Consider the following 20,732-nt stretch of genomic DNA (forward strand, 5'->3'; position numbering starts at 1 on the left):
GTATGCCATGAGCCAGGCTAAATTAAAAGCACCTTCATTCTAAAGTTAAAATGTTAGCCTGTGTAAGTATTGAATCACAGACTCGTCTGCTGTACGTTTGCCATTCACGGAGCCATTAACCAGAGTCAAAAGAGAATACTACCCTGGCTTTATATTTACTTTTCATCCATTTCACCATAATTTGACATTCAGCTCACAGACTTCAGCGGAGGCCCGGGAACATAATACATGGACGGCTCATGGAGAAGAAGATAGGTGGGGCCTAACCAGCATGGAGAGAGATTCAGCACTCTGTACATAATCTGGAGCTCAGAGTAAATAGACCAGGACAGGGCTCCGGGAGGCTGCTCTCTGGCGTTTTAGCAAATGAAATAGAATTTTCAGCGGGGCCGGCCCTCAGTTTTCACTGCGACCTTTAAGTCGAGAAATGAGAATCGAGTCCTTCCAGTAAGATACAGTTCATGGCACACTAACCAGTGGATGCTGCGTGGTAAATGTCCTGTACGTCACTACTGACTACCAAAGACGGTTGTATTAGATTATTTCTACACAGATTCACTCAGGGTTTTGGAGAACATCCGTCATGTTTTACCAGATTGGTCACTAATTGTTATTGTAATGTAATATTTGTTGTTTTTGTGTTTCGTTTTTCTTTGTATTCCATTCAGTAAGCAATTTCATGATGCCAGCTTTAGCTCAGGACATTCACATTACATTATAGTACATATTTACAGTGCAGCAATTACAAGCTGCTGCATTAAAACATACACAAAGAAAAGAAAATGCCAATAATTAATAGCACATTTCAGATCACGAGTGCTTTTCCTGTTTAAACAATTGGTAATCGCTATAAACTGGAATTTATGAGCTGTAGAATATATAAAACAAAGGAGACAGAAAACACGAAACATGAAAACCGGATGGTCCGGCCGAGTTAACCGTTAGACTGAACCAGCCTCCGTGTATTTTCAAATGTGTGCGGTTTAGCCTTTAATATGTTAGTTATCCCCTCTAATGCTAACATGTCATATCCACTGGCCTGTGAATGTGTTTCCATAACAACCCAATACATTCTGCGAGGCCTATAAATGCGTGTTACAGAAATAACTTCCATCGTTTCAGTTATCGCTTCTACCTCTTCCTGGTGTCGTCTTTGTTTTCACTCAACCAAACAAACGAATGAAAAGTTCTTGCAGCACAGAGTCTAGTTTTAGATCTTTTTATTCACCTGCGTACAGTTTATTTTTTTTTTGTACAAATTCAGCAAAAAAAATATCTGCAACAGAGGCTGTTTTGTTGCGCTCTCCTCACCCGTCGCATCCTCTTCTTGTGTCCCTCAGGATACCGGAGGGTCAGGCAGAAGCTGGGTCCCTGGCAGCGGGAAGGCTGCGCTCCCTGGAGGACCAGCTAACCAGAGCCAAGCAGAAGATCCACAGCTTCCAGAAACTCACCGGAGATGGTAAGAGGGGCGAGGCCGCGTTCAGAGTTTGCCAGGAAGGATTTGGCACAGGGCTTGGAAATATCAAAAGAAAGGATTTTGAAGGTGGGCTGACTTTGTTTTTGAGTAAAAAAACGGTCTTGTGAGCTTTCGCCTGCAGCGGGGAGTTTGAGCCCGGTCCGGTGTTAAACCGGCTGCTGCTCTGCGGGGGGGGGGGTGATGGCCGCGACACACCGCCGGATGTCGGGGGTTAGGCGCGTTTTAGCCGCTCTAAGCGGCGGTCAGAGCGGGCAGGAAAGCTGTCAAGTGAGCGGGGAAATGTGTGAATGAGGTGGAAGCAGCGCGAATGCCCCGTTGGCAGAGTGGAAGAGTGTGAGGAGAGACGGACAAAATAAAAAAGGACATGCGAGCGTGGAGGGCAGCGCAGGGTCAGCCTTTCCATCTTGCCGCAGGGGAAAGAAACAGCTAAGAATACCCTCCAGCGTTTTTCCACAAGGAGCGAGTAAAGAGAGAAGAGATAGGGTGCAATAGGAAGGTAAAAAAAAAAAAAAAGAGCTTGTCCCTCCTCTCCACCACCACCACCACCTCCTTCTCCTTCAGCTTGAGGCAGTCTTTCCCTTCCCCTTTTTTTTTTTTTTTTTTTTTATCTCCTTCTCGCCACAGAAACCAGAGCAGGCAGCTGTGTTATCCATGTGGGTTACTCCACATTGTTTGGCTCTGGTGGAGTATTGAGTTCCTTCCTGTGTGAGAAAAACATGAGAGAGAGCCATGATGCACAAAAAACAGTGATCAGGTGTTTGTTAATGAGGTCAAAGCAACACCCAGGGACAGAGTATGAAAGAAGGAAATATTAATGTTCAAGCAAGAAGCCTCGCTTTGTGCCAGGAGGTTATTTACAACTGAATAATCTAATATCATCCTCGAGACCTCCTGGCGTCTTTTAATACCTTGTCTCTTCTAGCTGTGTTCCCACAGAGCTGCTTTGAAGCGCACGCCATCGATCCGTTGTTTCAGATCATTACCTGTGTCTCAAATGTCACACTAGCCGACCACCTTTTGTTTTGTGTGTCCCCCTCCCTCCCTCCCTCCCGCGCAGGACCCGGGCCCACTCAGGAGGAGATGCGGAGGAGGGTGGAGAACGGCGTCAAGGAGTTCTGGTACTTTGTTCGCAGCGAGGTGAAGAAATTGGCCAACGTCGAGGCCAGCGAGAGGCAGAAGTATGCTGACACACTCCTGCAGGACCTGGGACACCAGGAGAGGTGGGCAAAAAATAGGAGCTCATTGAAACAACACTGACAGTCTCTGTGAATAGCGCTGTCACCTCGCAGCAAGAGGGGTGACGAAGCAGACCTGTCTCCCGGTGCCTTTCTGTGTGGAGTTTTCCAGTTCTTTTTTTATAAGTCCGCTAAGGTTCCTCGCACGGTCGTGTGTATTAGGTGTCCTGGAAACTCTTTGCATGTAGATTTGAATGCGAATGCGAAGCTAAATCCGCAGTAATAAGTAGTCTTTGGGCCAATTATGTCTTTATTTGATATTAATTAATGGAAAGAGGCAAGAAGTGATGGGAGGGGTGACATATGTAACAAAGGGTGCAGGCTGGAAGTGAACCTGCGTTATAATGAGGACCACAGTTCATAATGTGTGCTGATATTAGCGTGGGTGCACCCTGATAGCTCCTCCTGGTTGAACAGGTGCCCCCCACACTAATACGTTTTTATATTTTAAAACCGCTTTTCAATATGAAAACTACACATCCAGACAAACGTTTTTAGCGCAGCATCTGGAATCATCTCCTTCCACACGACATGGGGGAAGTAGTCATATGGTTAACGGCTTAACAGCTGCTGAAATAAAAAAACAAGTTCATCAAACTGTAATTTCTTATAAGTATGGAATAATGGGCTGATGTCTTTTCTTCCAGTAGAGGTCACATGATAAGGGAATGACATATCACAGTGATAAAACCCTTTCAGGAAGCAAACATGGATCCCTAACTCAAACCCTTTGTCATTGGTTTTAAAGGTGTCTGTTTCTGCTGGTCCAGACTAAAACAGGATCGGCCGCTTTCCCAAAAGTACATTTAGGGTTGTGTCGTGCAGGAGCAGCGTAGACGCAATTTGTCCATTCATATTCTGTAACCGTTTATCCTCTGGAGGGGAAGTGGGGGCCTGGAGCCTATCCCAGCTGTCACTGGGCGAGAGGCGGGGTACACCCTGGACAGGTCGCCAATCTATCACAGGGCTAACACAGAGAGACAGACAACCATTCACACTCACACCTACGGCCAATTTAGAATCACCAGTTGGATGGTGGGAGGAAGCCGGAGTACCCGGAGAGAACCCACGCAGACACAGGGAGAACATGAAAACTCCACACAGAAAGGCCCCAGCCGGCCGATAGATTCGAACCCAGAACCTTCTTGCTGTGAGGCATCAGTGCTAACCACCACACAGTTAAGCCGAGAAAAAAGTCACAGACTGCATTACATTTTTATTGGATGCCAGCAATATGGAACAATAAACTGACACCCGATACTACATGACGTCCTTGATGCGCTTCACATCAAAGTCAAATTAGCTTTGACGCGGTGAGACGTCACCCAGTCACATGCATTTGTTTGACTTTTCGGACGGATGGCGACAGCCAGCAGGATCAACGTGCACTTGAGCAACACTTCAGCAGCGACTCACCGACAGTTTCACACTATTGTCACCCATAACCCTGAATAATGCAGCCTTGAACTTTTTTTTTTCTGGAACTTAACTAAACTAGATAACAGCTCATGAAATGGCTTTCTGTCAAGGACAAAATTGTACATCTTTAAAATAATACAGCCAGTGAGTATCGTCGTGTTCCCTATGATCCCTTTCCTGTTTATACACATCTCTGGCTGATGCCTGCAGTCACTGGGTGAGAGGGCAGGTACGGTCAAGCACAGGGCGAACTGTTAAGAACGGTTTTATCTTTTTTATTATGTGCTGATAGTAATTTTCTGCCACATTAATAAGTAACATCTAAGCTTGTGACTCAATAATCCACAGAGAATCGAGCAGTCAAATATCAAAAGTCATCGTCAAATGTTTGTTTAGAGTTGTATGAAACTAGATGATTAGTCGATAAATTTAAGTGTTTCTGGATAATTTATTCAAATTTAATCTAGGGCAGTAGTATCTATAACTACTACAAAAGATGCCCAGTCATAGTAATATGTTGGCTTTCATTCTGAGCACCCCATCCTGGTCTTACTTTTGATTTTAAACTTTTTTAAATTAGAAGTAGCTCAGAATCCTGTTAGTATCTGGACTTGAAAGCAGCACTCTCAGTGGCTGCTGAGTGACAAAGGCCAAAGGTTGGAGGCTCATCTCCTCTATCATCTTCATGACAGCTTTGCACACAGCTGAATGAAGAAAAGCCTGGTGTCGCTTAGCCAACTGCTTCCATTGTAATCCTGCTCAAGTGGCTTACAGGACCCATTGTCTTAGTCGTTGCTTCCTAAGTAGCTTTCCAGCGACTGATTCCTCACTGCACACAGTGCAGAGTCATGCGCGTATGCATGATTTTCACATGCTGTCGGCTTCCGTCTAAGCCCGCCCGGCTTTCTTTGAATGTGCTGCAGGCAAAGGCCAAGCGAGCCGGCACAGATAAGGGTCAAAGGTGAAAAGAGCGATTGTTTAACTAGAGTAAAGGCACAGCTCTTCCATTTAAACCCGACACAAGAAGGTGCTCATCTTTAAAATGTCCCGACTCTACTAAAAATATAGCACATTAAAAAGTGCTTACCTGCTTGGAAATGTGATCAGTGGCAGGCTGTGATGACAGCTGACGTTTATAGAAGTCTGTCAGTGAACAGCGGCTCAAAGTTCAAATGCCCGCACCGGGAAATGAAGCGGAAAAATACCACAGGTGTACGAGCATAATAAATCGACAGCGAGTCTCCAAAACTAATATAATTTAGCTGAGTTTTCAAAATTAGAAGTGCTTAAAGAGAAGAAATATTTTGAACATCTGGGCATGCACCATCTGCTGATGGCGAAGTTTGATTGTTATGAACAAAAGCTTCAGAAGGAGAAGAAGAAGTGATTGTTTAGCCAGCTCCGAGTAATCAACTTGATCTGACGCTGATTTATTGACTAGACTGGATAAAGTAAATAAAAAGTGGTGGATGAGCAGAGAACATCTGGACATGTCTGAGAGATGGAGGACTTTGTGAGTTTTACTGCAAAGTGCACGCTGTGTTTATCACCGTATAACTGCTTTTAGAGAATAAAAGCCTTGGATAGATTAACAGACAAATAAGAACCAGACCCACACTGCACTACTCATGCAGCCGGATGGAGAGGATAGTATGGCTGGTGGTATTGTAAATACAGAAAGGCATGGAGACAACAAGGCTCAGTTTCAAACAGCGCCCACCAAAAAGCTCATGTTGTATTACAAAACAGGGCACTGTAGGGCTTTTGGACCGCGTCTCATGTCTTTCTTCTGCCCATCCTTTGTCTCACCTGACCTGCTGATACTCACGCCGTAATCTAAACCAGACGCCAAACCAATCAGAGCCAATCAGAGGCTGTGGGGGAAGCCCGCAGGCTCCACATGCGACCACACACATTCCTGTGCACACTCAACCATTACGTATGCAGGACTCGGGGTCTGCGAGGTGTTTCCCTGCCTGGGCTGCCAAACCCATCGGGGCTCGTCTGTCGATTCCTCCTTGTTTAAACCCGCGGCCGGCCAGGTTTGCTTTCCCGTCCCACAGAGGCCTGGCGATGGCTCCCCTGTGCGCCTCTAGAGCCGAGTTTGACATCCACTTACGCGCGGTGGTTCAAAACGGGACAATGAGTAACGATAGTTGGCTTAGAAAGGCCCTATCCACCACGCCGCGCTGTTGAAAATGGAGCATGGTGCGTTCATCTGCTTTGTGTCTTTGCATGCGCTGCTGAATATATGTAAAAGAACTCTCAGTCACACAGGATGTGACTGATTTGGGTCAAAGAAGTGAGTAATAAATTAAGCTTGCATAAGTGTGTGTGTGTGTGTGTGTGTGGGGTGCGTTTGCATCTGCCCTTAGCTGCGTATATCAGAGCTCTCGGGCATGTCTGCAAGTGGATGGTCACGATATTAGGCAGTGTGTGATGCGTGCACAAATTCGCTGTCAGTGGTGTGCAGATGGCAGACTTAATCCAAACACGGCTCAGCAGCCAGGAAGACGCTGTTGTTGTCAGTCAGCGTCACAGAAACAACACTTATTCTCAAAATATCAGGGAAGGACGTCGAGCCTTGCTGAGGCTTAGCAGGCGGCAGTTTCGTTGTCTTGATAAAGGGGTGCGGTTCATAAATGTAACTTAATGCGTAACGCACAATGAGTTCAGGGGCTGTGATGTGTTTACGGACCGTGGAAGTTCATTTTTCTGTGGATTTATTTGTAATATGTGTTTTTAAACACAGCTTCTTCCCCATGGCTGTGAAAAGACTGCTGCAGGAACCATGACCCCCCACCCCAACCAACCAACACACACACTACCTCCCACACCAGGGAACGGACTACTAAGTTTTGCACTAGTGTAAATACAGACTATTTATATATAGCATTTTCACTGCACCTTCATATTTATTACGTGTATACCTTTATTTCTCTTCTATACCTGTGACATGTAGCTGCTACAAGAGATGCTGCCCAGCGAAATTTCGTTGTATTGTTATACAGTGACAATAAAGCTTCTATTGTATTCTATTCTAAATATATCTGAGGAGAATAGTGGTGTTTCCTCCATTATGCTAACTGCTGGTTGCATTGCTAAAGTCTTGTCCTGTGTCGTCTCGATGGCGACAGTTGCCTAGCAGCTGCGTCCTCACGTCTCACACCTGATGTGACCGCTCGAACGCCAAGCATAGCCAAAGCTTGCAAAATTCCATTTGAAGGCAAGCATTGGTGAGGGACTGTGCAGGAAATTTTTTTGTGACGGTTTTTGTCACGTCACACGTTGTAATTACCGGGATCAAAGCAATTAACACAAGCAGTGTTTGTACTACTCAACAAGCCACCCTTTCATTTGCATCACGACCATTAACCTATCGCTGGATCCGTCTCACATTCTGAACGGCTCAGGCTGCTGTGGGAATAAAGCTCTTCACGCAGCACAGGATGATTGCGTTGTTGACATGCTAAGAGCATAAGGTCATATGTACGCATGTTAGCAGGTAGTGCGCCGGGTAATAATGGGATGTTAACAGATGTTGGTCAGAGCAAAAGTCTGCTCACTTCCCATCACTCTGTTGGGCACTAGTGGATGTTCCAGGCTCTTGTTGCTGCTCTCTATCTGGAAAAAGATAGAGGGCAGACCAGACCAGGTACCCCCACCCAATAGCAATGACCCTCCTTAAGGGCAGCAGCCATCCCCAGCAGGATGCAGCCTGATACAGACACACACACAAAAATGGTTTAGGAACAACTAAAAAAAAACATGAAGAACAGCACAAGGTGTTGACCTGGCCTCCAAATTCACTAGATCCCAAACTGATCAAGTATCTGTGGGATAATCCACAGAGGCCCCTCCCCTCAACCCATAGGACCCAAAGGCCTCCACTAACAACATTTTGTTACCAGACACCACAAAAAATTTTTTGGTCCAACACTTGCTCAATTTTATCATTGCAGCAGCTATTAAGTACCAATCCTCAGTGATGTACTTCTGCTGTGTTGATCCCTCTGTGTTTGGCAGTCAGTGCAGCGCTCCTAGATGTGATAAGGACAGGTTTACAGATTGCATTGATCCAAAGGAAAAAAAGGTATTAGTGAGTCACTGCTCACAGGTGTTTCTTTAATTGTGAATGGGACTAAAGCTTTGAATTTGTGCTCTTGTGTCTGCAGGTCCATCATGACAGACTTGTACTACCTCAGCCAGGCAGACGGAGTTGGTGAATGGAGAATGAAGGAAGCTAAAGACCTGTCGGATCTGGTCCAGAACAGAATCACTTACCTACAGGTATCTACAGACACACCTGCTGCTCAGCCAACTGGCCTGTACGCTCTCACCGACACACACACACACACACACACACACACAGAGTCTCACAGCCACCTTGTGAGCGTTCATGCAAATGTTTCCATCACACGAACAAACGCACATATGCCTTTTTGAGAAAATCCTTCACACTTGCCTGTCTCATTTGCACCATCCATAACTGTCAGCATCAGTTTCCATGAGTAGCAGGTGAGCGCTGTGATAGCAGACGGTTCCAGCAGTCAGATCTGACAAGCAGGATTCTTGTTGTTTGTCAGCGGTTTAGTGTCACACGCGCGCATGGCAAAACATGTTGACACGCATGCGGAGACGCAGAATGACAGATTGGCAGACGCGCATATGCAGGAACGCAAAAAACAAAAAAAACGCCTGCGCAGTACGAAGACGGACGCAGACACACACGGGCTCGCTGAGGCGTAGACAGATGCACGCGCACATACAGAGACCCAGGACGCATCCACTCACCCCGGCCGCCCTGCTCCCCGTCCCCTGCTCTGGTGCTGCTGGGTTTTCTGACGGGGCGGTGCGGTGCGGCAACCGGGGCCCTGCAGCATTAATGAGCCGGTGTGTTTGATGAAGAGGACCCAGTCAGTCTGGCTGGGCGGAGACAGCACCACTAACAGCTGCTGTCACCACCGCTGAGGGATCACACCGCTCTACCAGCTGCCATCACTAATTCATCACACACACACACACACACACACAGTCGTGCACAGATGGATTCACCCGCACCTACGCAAGCAATTTGGCGCGCACATACGAGCTCAGCCACATGACTGATGCGCATGCTTGTACACAAAGAGACAGTCCGTGTGTGTGTGTGTGGGTGTGTGTGGGTGTGGGTGTGCCTCTTGCTATCTCCCTGGCATGCACTAACACATCTATATGTGTACACACAGACAGACTCCTCCCTCCTATCCTGCTGTGTCTGCCACCCGTACCAGCCTCTCCCTTCATTTCTGGTTTAACTAACTCCGTCTCTGCGTCTGCTCCATCTGTCCGTTCACAGCGTTCAGATGGAGCTCTGCTGGACAGGCTTTTCATCTATTTTTGCACCACGAGCTTTGTACAGTGGTATTAATTAGTAATGAACAAGATTGTCCTTCTGATCGTGGGTGTTCTTGCACTGCAGCTCCCAGGGATGACTGGGCGGTCACTGAATGTGTCCAGGTCAAAGTTAAAATCCTTGATTCTGTAATGCGGCAGTAGATTGCGGGAGATGGAGGAGTGTGAAGGGGAGCGTGAGGCTTCATGTTGCCTGCGTCTGGATGGAAAAGACTGCGGCCATCAGCCAGCTGGCACATATACACCGATCAGGCATATCATTATGACCACTGACAGGAGAAGAAAAATAACATTGACTACCTTGTGACAATCCAGTGTTGTGCTGGAAAACTTTTGGACCTGGCATTCATGTGGATGTTACATAGACATGCACCAAACACCTAGACCAGACCAGGCACCCCCACCTTATAGCAATGGCACTCCTTGATGGCAGCAGGATGCAGCCTGACACAGACACACACACAAAAACGCTTTAGGAACAACTCATGAAGGTGTTGACCTGGCCTCCAAAGTCACTAGATCCCAATCTGATCAAGTATCTGTGGGATGATCCACAGAGGCCCCTCCCCTCAACCCATAGGACCCAAAGGCCCCCACTAACAACATAATGTTTCCAGACACCACAGGACACCCTCAGAAGGTCCATGTCCATTCCCTGATGAGTCCCAACTGTTTTGGAGGCACAAGGGAGACCTACACAATATTAGGAAGGTGGTCATAATGTTATGCTTGATCTGTGTATTATGTCCCTGGGTAAAAGGAAAAAACTCTTCAAACAAGCAGGTGGCTGTAGTCTGTATTTGTCATTAAACAAAAGGGCAAACCGGACGAGTTGCTATTAGCTGTGAGGCTAGGAAGTCAGAGCCTCCTCTCCTGATTTCTGTCCGACCTTGCTCACAGTAGTCCGACTAGTGTCAAGGGTGCGGGACATCTGCGGTGGTGTGCCTCGGCCTTAACAGTCTTTTATGGCACTTTTCCCTTTCACTTTCACCTGTATAATTTGGACCACGGCAGCTGTTTTCAGTCACGACGAACTATGGACTTCCTGCGAACGCCCAATAAAGTTAGAAACTATCTCGTGACCATGCATCATCATTTATCACCGCAGTCGTCACAGCTTTAAAGCTTCAACTCCTGATTGATGATTAACTTGTTGTGATGTAAAGTCGTAAGGCTCACTGGCACGCCGCAGTGTTCTTTTCGCTAATTTGAATGCCACGGAAGTAGAGAAAAAGGGTGTACTCGTTAACAGCGCACCCACAGAATCACATTGTTAGAGCAGAAGATTAAAAAGAGTGTCAACCTTGTGAGCTAATAGCGGAACGCCGATGAAATGTTGTCTTCTGCATTATTTAAAATGTGCACATTGCACGGGCGTTTGCCTTTCAGATCTCATCCAGTGTGTGGTTGCATCCTATTCCGTGAACACATTCCGCGTAGGTACACGGTTTGATTCCCGCTCAGGAAAAGCGCACTCTGCCAGTAACAATAAAAACTACTCGATAGAAAAGCAGTTACAGAATGCGAAAACATTAAATAGCAGTTGCTGTGAGAAATTGCCGGCAGTAAAAAAGAAAGTACAGAAAGAGGAGGTTGATATAATAAAACAACCTGAAAGAAATAAGAAATGCTTCCTTGCTTGGATTTTCTGGCATGAATTTTCGGAGGCTGCAGCCAACCAGAGTCGTTGCGGAGGTTCGTACTCGTGCAAATGAACTAGTCCCTGCAAATGAAACACTGTGGCGCCGCCTGTTCTCTGTAGGTGTTTTCTTTCCACAAATCCATAAGCAAAATGTAAAAAAATTGTAATAAGCTGAATATACTGTGCAGTAGACAGACGAAACATTACACCACATTACTGTAAATCTGCTTCCAACCGAGAGCAGTGATGGAGTCATTTACGTAAAATCCACAGGAGTCTTACTTTAATTCTGGCCGTGAAGGTAATTACATGAACACTTTTGACACGTGGGTATAAAGTACGCCTACTGCTCCGCTGCCTCTTCTCCTCTTTCAACGTTCTCCAGCCAGGAAATCCATATTAGTCCTCTTTTTTTTACCTTGTAATACTTCCTCCGAATGTTCGGTGCCTTCTTAAACTGGAGCAGCACAAACTTGTCTTAGACGCTTCCCAGATTCTGTTTTATTCCTCTTCTCGTCGCCAGGGACGGTGAATCCACACAACTTTGGTTACATAAGTAACTCTAGTTTCTCTGCCATACTCGTAGCTCCATTTCTTCATCTCTGGCAAACGGTTATTGCTGGTTGTCTTAAAATGCATCGGTACCGACGCACCAGCTGTAGGAATGTCACCGCGGGCAGCAGATTTAACACTCTGGTGTGATGCAAAATACATAAAGAGTAGCAAGGATTAGCATAGTGTGAACTCATTTGACAAGAGCTTCGACGCCTAGTTACGTTTGTGAATCTTGACGCTCCATCTACAGAACACAATCACCACAATCAACAGATCTGCAACTTGTTCTGCAGTGGTCCTGCACTGCAGCTCTAAACACCTTGGGCGGATAATTTCCCTTGCATTATACCGTCTCACAACCAGTTGATCTCAGACACTGTCCATCAATAAACAACACCGCCGTGGTCTCTGTGAACTGAAGTGCTCCGGAGCTGCTCCCGTGTTTCACACTCAACGAGGACGCCGTTTAGAAAGGCACTTAACCTGCAGCACCAGGCGGCACAAGAGCCTGCCTTCGTGCATGCATCTGCCGTCATTATCCTTGAACTGCGTCTCTCAGCTCTTCGGAGCCGTTCCAGCGACACCATTACCGAGCCGCGATCCAGTGGTGGAGTCCGTGACACCACGCGGCCCGTGCCGTAGCGGCCCCAATGGCTCGGGTGCCAAGATATGAACAGAAAACAATCTTTACAGAGGTCCGTTTTTGTCTGGACGCCACTGTAGATTATTAATACCGTGTGTTAGTTTACACCTACAAGGCTGGTGGAGAAGTGGCAGGCGTTATAGCTCAGTGGAAATACTTGTGTGGCTTGTTCTGTCAGCTCGATTGCTGCTGTATTCTGTTCATGTTATTGAACAGCGGCAGTGGTAATCAGTTTTTCTGCTCCTAGAGGATCCTCTCCTCTACTTTCCTCTCCTCTCCTCTCTTTTCCCTTTTCATCTCCTCCGTTTTTTGTTTTTTGTTTTCTTCCCACCCTCTCGTTGCTTTTCTTCTCTTCCTCCTCCCCTTCCTCTTCCTCTCCTGCTAGTGTGTGATAGGCAGCGTTAGCCGGTGGGTGCCGGGCGGCCTGATTACTGTGAACCATCCACAGCTGCAGCAGCCTAATGAGGAAAACACTCCCATCAGCCAGTAATTGCTGTTTAGGAAGCCGGTTGGCACGAGCGTCGCAGAGTCGCTCAGACCGGCTGCAGAGCGAATCACAACCCGCCCGGCAACTCATCGACAACACAGCATGCGTTACTCTGTTGTTTTCCACTTTCTTTTTTTTTTTTTCTTCTTCTTGTTGAAAAATCTTGTTTCTTTCCCCAGCGCCTCTCATTTGGTATTCTGATATTCCCCTCTGACTTTGGATGATATTGAAGCTAATTTATGAGATGAGGAATGAGACTAAGGAAGACGGGGAGATGGAGGGAGAGGGTTGGAAAAGGTGAGGGAGGAGGAGTGGAACATGACAGGAAGGGAAAGAGAAAGTACACTGAAGAATGCGCACGGCAGAAAAGAAAAAAGAAACCGAGATGGAGGAAGAGATATTAGAGGGTAAGCCTGACAATGCTGGAACAAATCCCAGGAAAAGACCAAACCCAACAACGCGTTCAGCCATCGTTCAACTATTTCCATCACTGGCGTTCATTCCTTTTCAAGAGGTTCTTTAATTTCCTAAAGCGTCTGTTAAACAGCACTCTAATTTTTTTATATTTTATTTTATCGCTCAAACAGGAGCCAGTTCTGAATTATCTGACGTATTAGGAAATAATCGAAACTGTCCGCTTCATTCGACTCGTTCTCACAGTTGGGCAAAGAGAAAAGGTTACGTTTTAATGTAATATATAAAAGTTTAAAGGTTTTATCTTTTAACAGTAAGAAGGAAGAAGATAGACGGAGGAGATGGAAAAGATAACTGAAGGGAAATTCGGAGGAGCGTCGGAAGAAATAAGGGGAGACAGAAAATGACAGGTACAGAGAGAAAGGCAAACGGAGAAAAGGAGTGAGCAGGTAACATAAAATGAGAGTGGAGTATGAGACAAACAATATCAGCCATGTGTTATTACAAGTCAGCGAGCGGGTCTTCGAGAAGGCACGAGGCGAAGGTCAAGCAATAAAAAAAATGTTGAAACATTCCTTCCTTCTCCTCTTAGAACCCCCCAGACTGCAGTAAGGCGAGAAAGCTGGTGTGTAACATCAATAAGGGCTGCGGCTACGGCTGCCAGCTCCACCACGTCGTCTACTGCTTCATGATCGCTTATGGCACCCAGCGCACGCTCATCCTGGAGTCTCACAACTGGCGCTACGCCCCCGGCGGCTGGGAGACCGTCTTCCTGCCCGTCAGTAACTCCTGCACCGACCGCTCCGGGGCCACCACTGGACACTGGTCAGGTGGGTACAACCCCCCTCCCCACCACACAAACACAAACACACACACGCTGACAGCACCATCAGGATTTACGCCCAGTTACTGTGATTGGTTACTTAATTATTAAATAACCCTCAAGGGTTTTGGACTATCCCGGCTAACAACAGGAGCTGCCAGACTTCTCTTTTGTGCTGCTGCAGCAAGTGTGAATTCCCTGGCTAAGCAGGACTGAGCAATTCCTGTTAAAGCACTTTGGCAGCCGGCGCAGCAGCAGCAGCAGGTTACTGCTCATAGATTTCATAGCCAAAAAGACCTGTGACTTAAATCCTGTAAACAACCCACTCCTCTGAGCGGCAGTGAGTTCATACTTGTAGAGTCTGATAGAGGCTGACATTGCGGTGAATGCATTTTGAGTCAGCGTTCATCATTGGTACCAGTAGCTGCTATTATTATTTGTTATGGTGCTATTGTTGGTCTAAACGGACTGTTGTTGGTCTTTGTGCGTATACTTTCCTGTTAAAAGGGAGTTTATTCTTACCTTTGTACTTGCTCTTGGGGTGTCAGACTCTGGGTCCTGAAAAGCAGCTAAACACAATTTTGATTGGCGATGGTTGATGTTAACCAGCCTGACTCGATTCGTAATGTTAGTTGAGTTACATACACAGATCAATCATAACATTATGACCACCTTCCTAATATTGTGTAGCTCTACCTTGTGTCTCCAAAACAGTTGTGACTCATCAGAGAATGGACATGGGCATCAGTTTGGGATCTAGTGACCATTTTTGTGTGTGTGTCTGTGTCAGGCTGCATCCTGCTGCCATCAAGGAGTGTCATTGCTATGGGGTGGGGGTGCCTGGTCTGGTCTAGGTGGGTGCTACGTGTCTAAGTAACATCCACACCAATGCCAGGTCCAAAAGTTTCCCAGCAGAACATTGAATTGTCACAAGATGGTCAATGTTATTTACTTCTCCTGTCAGTGGTTTTAATGTTGTGGCTGATTGGTGTAAATTGAATTGAACTGTTATCTGTAGACCGCTAGCTTGTTGTTGTTGTGGAAAGGATGGCGCCGACCCTATGGGCCAACCACAAGGATGCTGTTTGATTAATTGCAATTGAATTTTCGTGCTCCCCTGAGTATGAATTCTTTTTAGCGTTTTCTCCTATCCTATGAGATGCCTCAGCATTACCTCGATTGATTGTTTCATGTTCATTCGTGGTCCCCAGATAACGTCACGTAATGATTCGCTGATCTCTACAATCTTTCATCACCACAATGAGGTTTACAATTGATGGTGTTGACCAGGTTGTATTGAATGGATTGCTATGAAATTTGGTGCAAACATGGATGTTCCCCTCAGGATGATGATTTAGTGATCCCCTGAATTTCAATCTAAACTAACCTACTACCATTCCTACAGCTGTAGCTTTTTGTTTTGTTTAGTGCTAGCATGGCTGTAGACTCCTAGTCTTGTTTTTTTATGATTACCATTAAAATTCTGCACCAGTCTTCATGAACATTTTTGCTCACCGTGGACCCTCCAGTCAACAGTGAACACCCTGTTCAGGCATAAGTATGTGTAGCTGGCACCAGAATACCTTCGACCAAAGATTAACGTGCTTGTTGGGAGGAAATGGATCTCCCTACCGGCGCAACAGCAGCAGAATGATTTATGAGTGATTTAAACAGCTGTATGAATTCAAAATTGTGATTTTAACATGATAAATGGGTAGTTTGCCTCCGCTAAACCCAGAAAATCCGAAGCGTTTGTAAATGGTGATTCGTTATGATTTGGAGGTTTTACGATGAGACTGTGCACGCCACCCTCCCCCTCTCTCTCTCTCATTGCTTTGGCGTTCTCATCGCCGCGTCCCTTCAGCTCTTCATTTTTTTCTCCTATCGCTTCATTTGACTCGTGCTCTCCTGGGCTCTCCCTCCTTATCTCCTGCTGTCCTGCTGCCTTCCTCCTCTTATTCTCCTGCCTTTCATGTGTCCTTTTCTACTCTCTAATGTATTTCTGTGGTATCTGTCTTACGAGCAGCCTCCTATAGATCCATACATGCCATCTGGCTGCTCACGCCCAACAGGCAACTCACGGCAAACCCCACCTTGGACTTTTTAGCATTCTGAACTATCGCCCACGTAAAATCCTGCAATTTGCAGAGGCAGTGGTTTCTGATGATCAATCCGGCTAACTAGCTGGGCATAGCTAATGTAAGCCTGTTGGGTACTTGGCTATGCCTGCGGTCATGCCTGTTCTGTTAACAGTGCAAGCAAGTGCATTCCTTGGGGCACTGGACCACAAAGGGATGCTAAAGCCTTGGTTTAATAAGTAGATATACATTGAATATCTCACTAATTAAATGGAATGTTTGCCCATGCCAGTATAATTACTGCGCTTTAATGCTGTGATGAATACTGATCTCTTGAAACATTGCCGTGGTGCCGGTTTAAACCCCTGAATTCCTGGATGCTAGCTGGAGCTCAGAGCACCGTTTGCCTGTGATTTTCTAATTACGCTACTCCCAAACTCGTTTAAAATGCTGTAAGTGCCATCAATTATTTGCAGTTACCTTCATATATGAAGAAATATGCTTTGGGTGAATGGTATTGTCTTGTTTTTGCGTCCGCATGGGGAATTGGCTTTTGTGGTATTTCACGTAGCAAGCCCCGCCAAATCTCACTTTCCTCATAAATCCTAACATGGTTAGCCCACTTTCTGTTTAGCGGTTCCCCCCTCGAGTGTGAGGCATTTATAGACGGAGAGAGGATGCATTGTATGTATGCATCTGTGACAGAGTATTTCTGCCAGTAAGACATATTGCTTGGGGGGAACATCAAAGATAGCGATGAAGTCATCACAGGGCCTGCTGATTTTCTTCCCGCAAATGGGAAATGGGGAAAAAAAACAAAGAAAAAACATTACAAGAAAATCCACATTGCAATAGTCATACCACAAAGCATTGCTTTCTATTATTTACGATACAGATGAGCTAAACTGGTAGGTAAAATAGGTTATTATATAGTATACCTTTTCAGTTAAAGCTGTATACTTTTACAGCATATTCGAGTTTTAAGGCTGTTGTTTTTGGTGACCTTTCCACGCTGCGATGCATTTCACATTAATCAGCAAACGATTAATTGCCAGAGCTGAAGAGGCTGGCAGTGGTAGCAGCGCAGATGGAACAGGCTGCAGCAGCAGCTAGAAGACTGGCGAGTCCTTTTGGAGAGAAACGAGGTTACTAATGCAACTCGGGTTCTGTGAGTCGTTCAGGAAAAATGAAATGTGCAGAAACTCGGGGAGTGTCCAGGGATGTTTCTGATGAACTCAGCTGTTCCGAGGAAGCATGACAGTCTAAAAAAAACAAAGCGATTGACTGTGAAGACAAACATAATACCACTGTTGTGGCCTTTCCTAGAAGGAGGGAGATCATTGCTCCACACTTTAGCTTTATTAAAAGAAAGAATGACTAAAATTATGAATCAGTTGTATTATATTATCATTAATTAAGGGGAATAATGATCATACATTACCTGCATTCTGGTACCACAGCAACACTTTTTTTGACAAAAGACGCCAAATCTTTGAAACACATGGTCTAAACACAAACATCTGTTGGAATGAAACACCATCTTCAATTATGAATATAATGACTGCAATCTCAGCAGACGTTTAATGCCAGAAAAGTCAGTTTTGAAATTCTCTGCTCTGTCAATACTCTAAATAAAGTTGTGATACCCGGCCTTACTGCATATTTCCGTCCACTTGCGTGTGCGTGTTGCAGTTCTACCACAGCTTTTAAGTTCAGTGGACAGCACCGCCGCACGTCTGGTTTGACGGACAAAATTCTGAGCGCACAAAGGGGGAAACCGGTCTTCTTGCGGAACAATGGTTCGTTGATCAAAGAGCTTATTTGCCAAAGAGAGTGTATTCCTTTGAGGTTGTCTGTAGAGATATTACTGCCTTATGTGCAAGTCAGAGAGCGGCGGGAGAGACGCAATGTTCCCTGCCATTTAAGGACTGGAACAAGAGATCTCCAAGTTCATAAACTCACTCTCAAGTCTATTATAAATGGAGAGGCTCCGTGTTGCGTGTCTGCACGCTCATGTCACTCACGGTTCTTCGGTTTCCTGGCCACGTTAGCGTCATGAAACATTTATTAGGCGTGGCACGCATCACAGGCTTAAATAACAGTATACACAGAATTCTCTCTCATCGCAGACGCATAGGCTTTAAGTGAAGATGCAGACAGTGCGCCGCGGCTTTGGAGTTGAAATTTAGAAGAGCTTTGTGATCAAATTAAGGAGCTGTGGGAGGAAGACATACTGCATGTCTGTGCATGTGTGCCAAGAAGAGCAGGCCTCAAAATAAGCCCATTCCCCCTTATGTGAATCATGCCAATACTGTTATATAAGCAAAGACAGGCCTGGGAATATTTTTTCTATTCAATATTTAATGCTTCTACCAATTTATATTCAGTTCATGCTCCGGCGTACACACACACGCACACACACATTTAAGCCTCTGTTTCTGTTCTTGTTTTTAACATGTTTTTTATATACCCTCTCTGTGAAAGGCCATTTTTAATGACTCATTATGCCATTTATTTGGAAGTGTGTTGTGGAGGCTGTTAGCGGCGGTATTAGGGCCTGTCTGTGGCGGTTACAAAAGCCACTTTAGTCTGAAAGAACACAGACCTTAAACTTACGTAAATCAGGGGTTTACACGCACGTAAAATAGAAACAAAAAAGAAAAAAGAGAAACCCTGCTCGGGAGTTTAAGATTGAAACAGGGTGAAGGTTGTGTCTGCCAGACATATCCCCTCTGGCGAGATGAGATTAGCCGCGGCTCTTTGTGTGGGTTTGCGTGTGTGAATGCATATTTCTCTTTATTGTTATTTTATTTGGATCCACATTAGTTATCATTGTCCGACCACCTTTTCTCTGCTGTGTGGGAGATACCGTGTACGTTCAGACGTTTTTGTTGGAGGGTACATGCGTGCATCCGCGCCTTCCACTTTTGTTCAGGTGCGCCCTTACTGTATGCGCCTTTGTGTTCGCACAGTTGGCCTTGGAAGTGTAGGGAGGTCTGGCGGCGCGCGGGGGCTTTCTGCCGCCCAAAGAGGTGGCCTTCATAATCAGCCCTGCTCATCCCCTCTGCCCAGGGCTTCTTCCAAGCAGGACTCAGCCTGAGGGGGGTGCAATGCCAGACCGCCTGCCTCAGCCCCCCGGCTCTGTCCAGCCTTGATAGAAAGGAGCTTACCTTGGCCTTCAAGCAAGAAAAGGAGTAGCTGTCAGTCACAATGGACTGGAGTCTGAGGTTGGGGTTTTGGACTGGCACTGGAAGCAGAGCAGAAATTAATAGAACAGGCCTGAAAATGAGCCTGAAATATCCCAGGATATGCTTTTATTTTGACAAAACACCAAACCACTTCCTCTTCCCTCCAGCTGCTGCTTAGAACGGAAAACAAACTCGCCACTAAAATTTCAACAGTGACAAAAAAAGGAAGAAAATTTAAGTTGGCTAACCTTTGCTTTAACTTCTTGGCGTCCTGCCGCCCAGAACCATTTTTTTTTAGTTCGAGTTTTCCTGTAATTTCCTGTAAGTCAGCCCAAATTAAGAATAGTTTCCAGTCTCTCAAACTGAGCACGTGATTCCTTCTCATTGTCAAAAAATAGGGAATATTTCTGGGTTTTGGGACAAAAACAACAAAATGGACGTCCCCATTTTTCTCTCTGGGAAACTGTAATGAGCATTTTCACTAGACTCTCACATCTTGTTGACTTGTCGAGAAAAATAATGCACATAATCATGCTTGAATCAAACTTTTCACTTTCTCTCTTGTTTTGGTCCCTCTAGGAGAGGCCCATGATAAGGACGTGCAAGTCGTGGAGTTGCCCATAGTGGACAGCCTCCACCCTCGCCCTCCCTACCTGCCCCTGGCGATCCCCGAGGACCTTGCCCCGCGCCTGCATCGTCTGCACGGTGACCCGTCCGTCTGGTGGGTGTCCCAGTTCGTCAAGTACCTGGTGCGCCCTCAGGCGTGGCTAGAGAAGGAGATCCAGCAGACCACCGCCAAGCTGGGCTTCAAACACCCCATCATCGGGTAAGGGCGCCCGTCTTTCTTCCCCTTCTCCTTTTACCCCGGCAGCAAAGTGCAAGCAGAACGCGTGAGGAAGACACCGTCGTAAAGGCTGTGGTGAAATGCAAACACTGCTTTGGGTGGTGTTAATGCGAGTCTAACACAATAGTATTAAAAGCAACTTAATTTGGTTGTGGTGTTTGATTTATTTTCCACCTTAGCTTATTTTTGGAAGTAGTTTGCTGCACTGCTTACACTCGTTCAGCTCTTATTCATGCAAATCAACAGGGTTAAAGAAATTTCATCACTCTGTGCTCATCACTCAGTGATTTTTTTTTAATAGCGAGTACATGATATATCTGACTCTGCCTCGTTACTGATCTGAAGTTTGTCTTTTTCATAAAGCAGTTATATAAATAAATATTAAAGGCAACAAAAAAAGTTTATTACACCTTCGTGACAGCGTTAAAAATAAATGACCTGGTAGCTTTTCTATCTTCACTGGTCCTTTCAGTTAAAAGATAACGCTGGGTATAGGCTTTATTTTCCTCGTTGTCAACAAATGAATTGTTCCT

General features: G+C 45.8%; 1 protein-coding gene across 3 annotated transcripts in view; it reads left to right on the forward strand.

Annotated features, from left to right (window-relative positions):
• fut8b (fucosyltransferase 8b (alpha (1,6) fucosyltransferase)) overlaps positions 1–20,732 on the forward strand; it is an 84,772-nt gene that overhangs the window by 51,946 nt on the left and 12,094 nt on the right. For all 3 annotated transcript variants that reach the window (XM_084560167.1, XM_084560165.1, XM_084560166.1), the window contains 5 exons: positions 1,341–1,459; positions 2,535–2,697; positions 8,307–8,421; positions 13,859–14,096; positions 19,935–20,181. In XM_084560167.1, coding sequence (XP_084416293.1) covers positions 2,558–2,697; positions 8,307–8,421; positions 13,859–14,096; positions 19,935–20,181 — 740 coding nt within the window. In that variant the 5' untranslated portion in view covers positions 1,341–1,459; positions 2,535–2,557. The remainder of the gene's footprint in view (positions 1–1,340; positions 1,460–2,534; positions 2,698–8,306; positions 8,422–13,858; positions 14,097–19,934; positions 20,182–20,732) is intronic.

The sequence above is a fragment of the Chelon labrosus genome, assembly GCF_963514085.1.
Source record: "Chelon labrosus genome assembly, chromosome: 14".
Lineage (NCBI taxonomy): Eukaryota > Metazoa > Chordata > Actinopteri > Mugiliformes > Mugilidae > Chelon > Chelon labrosus.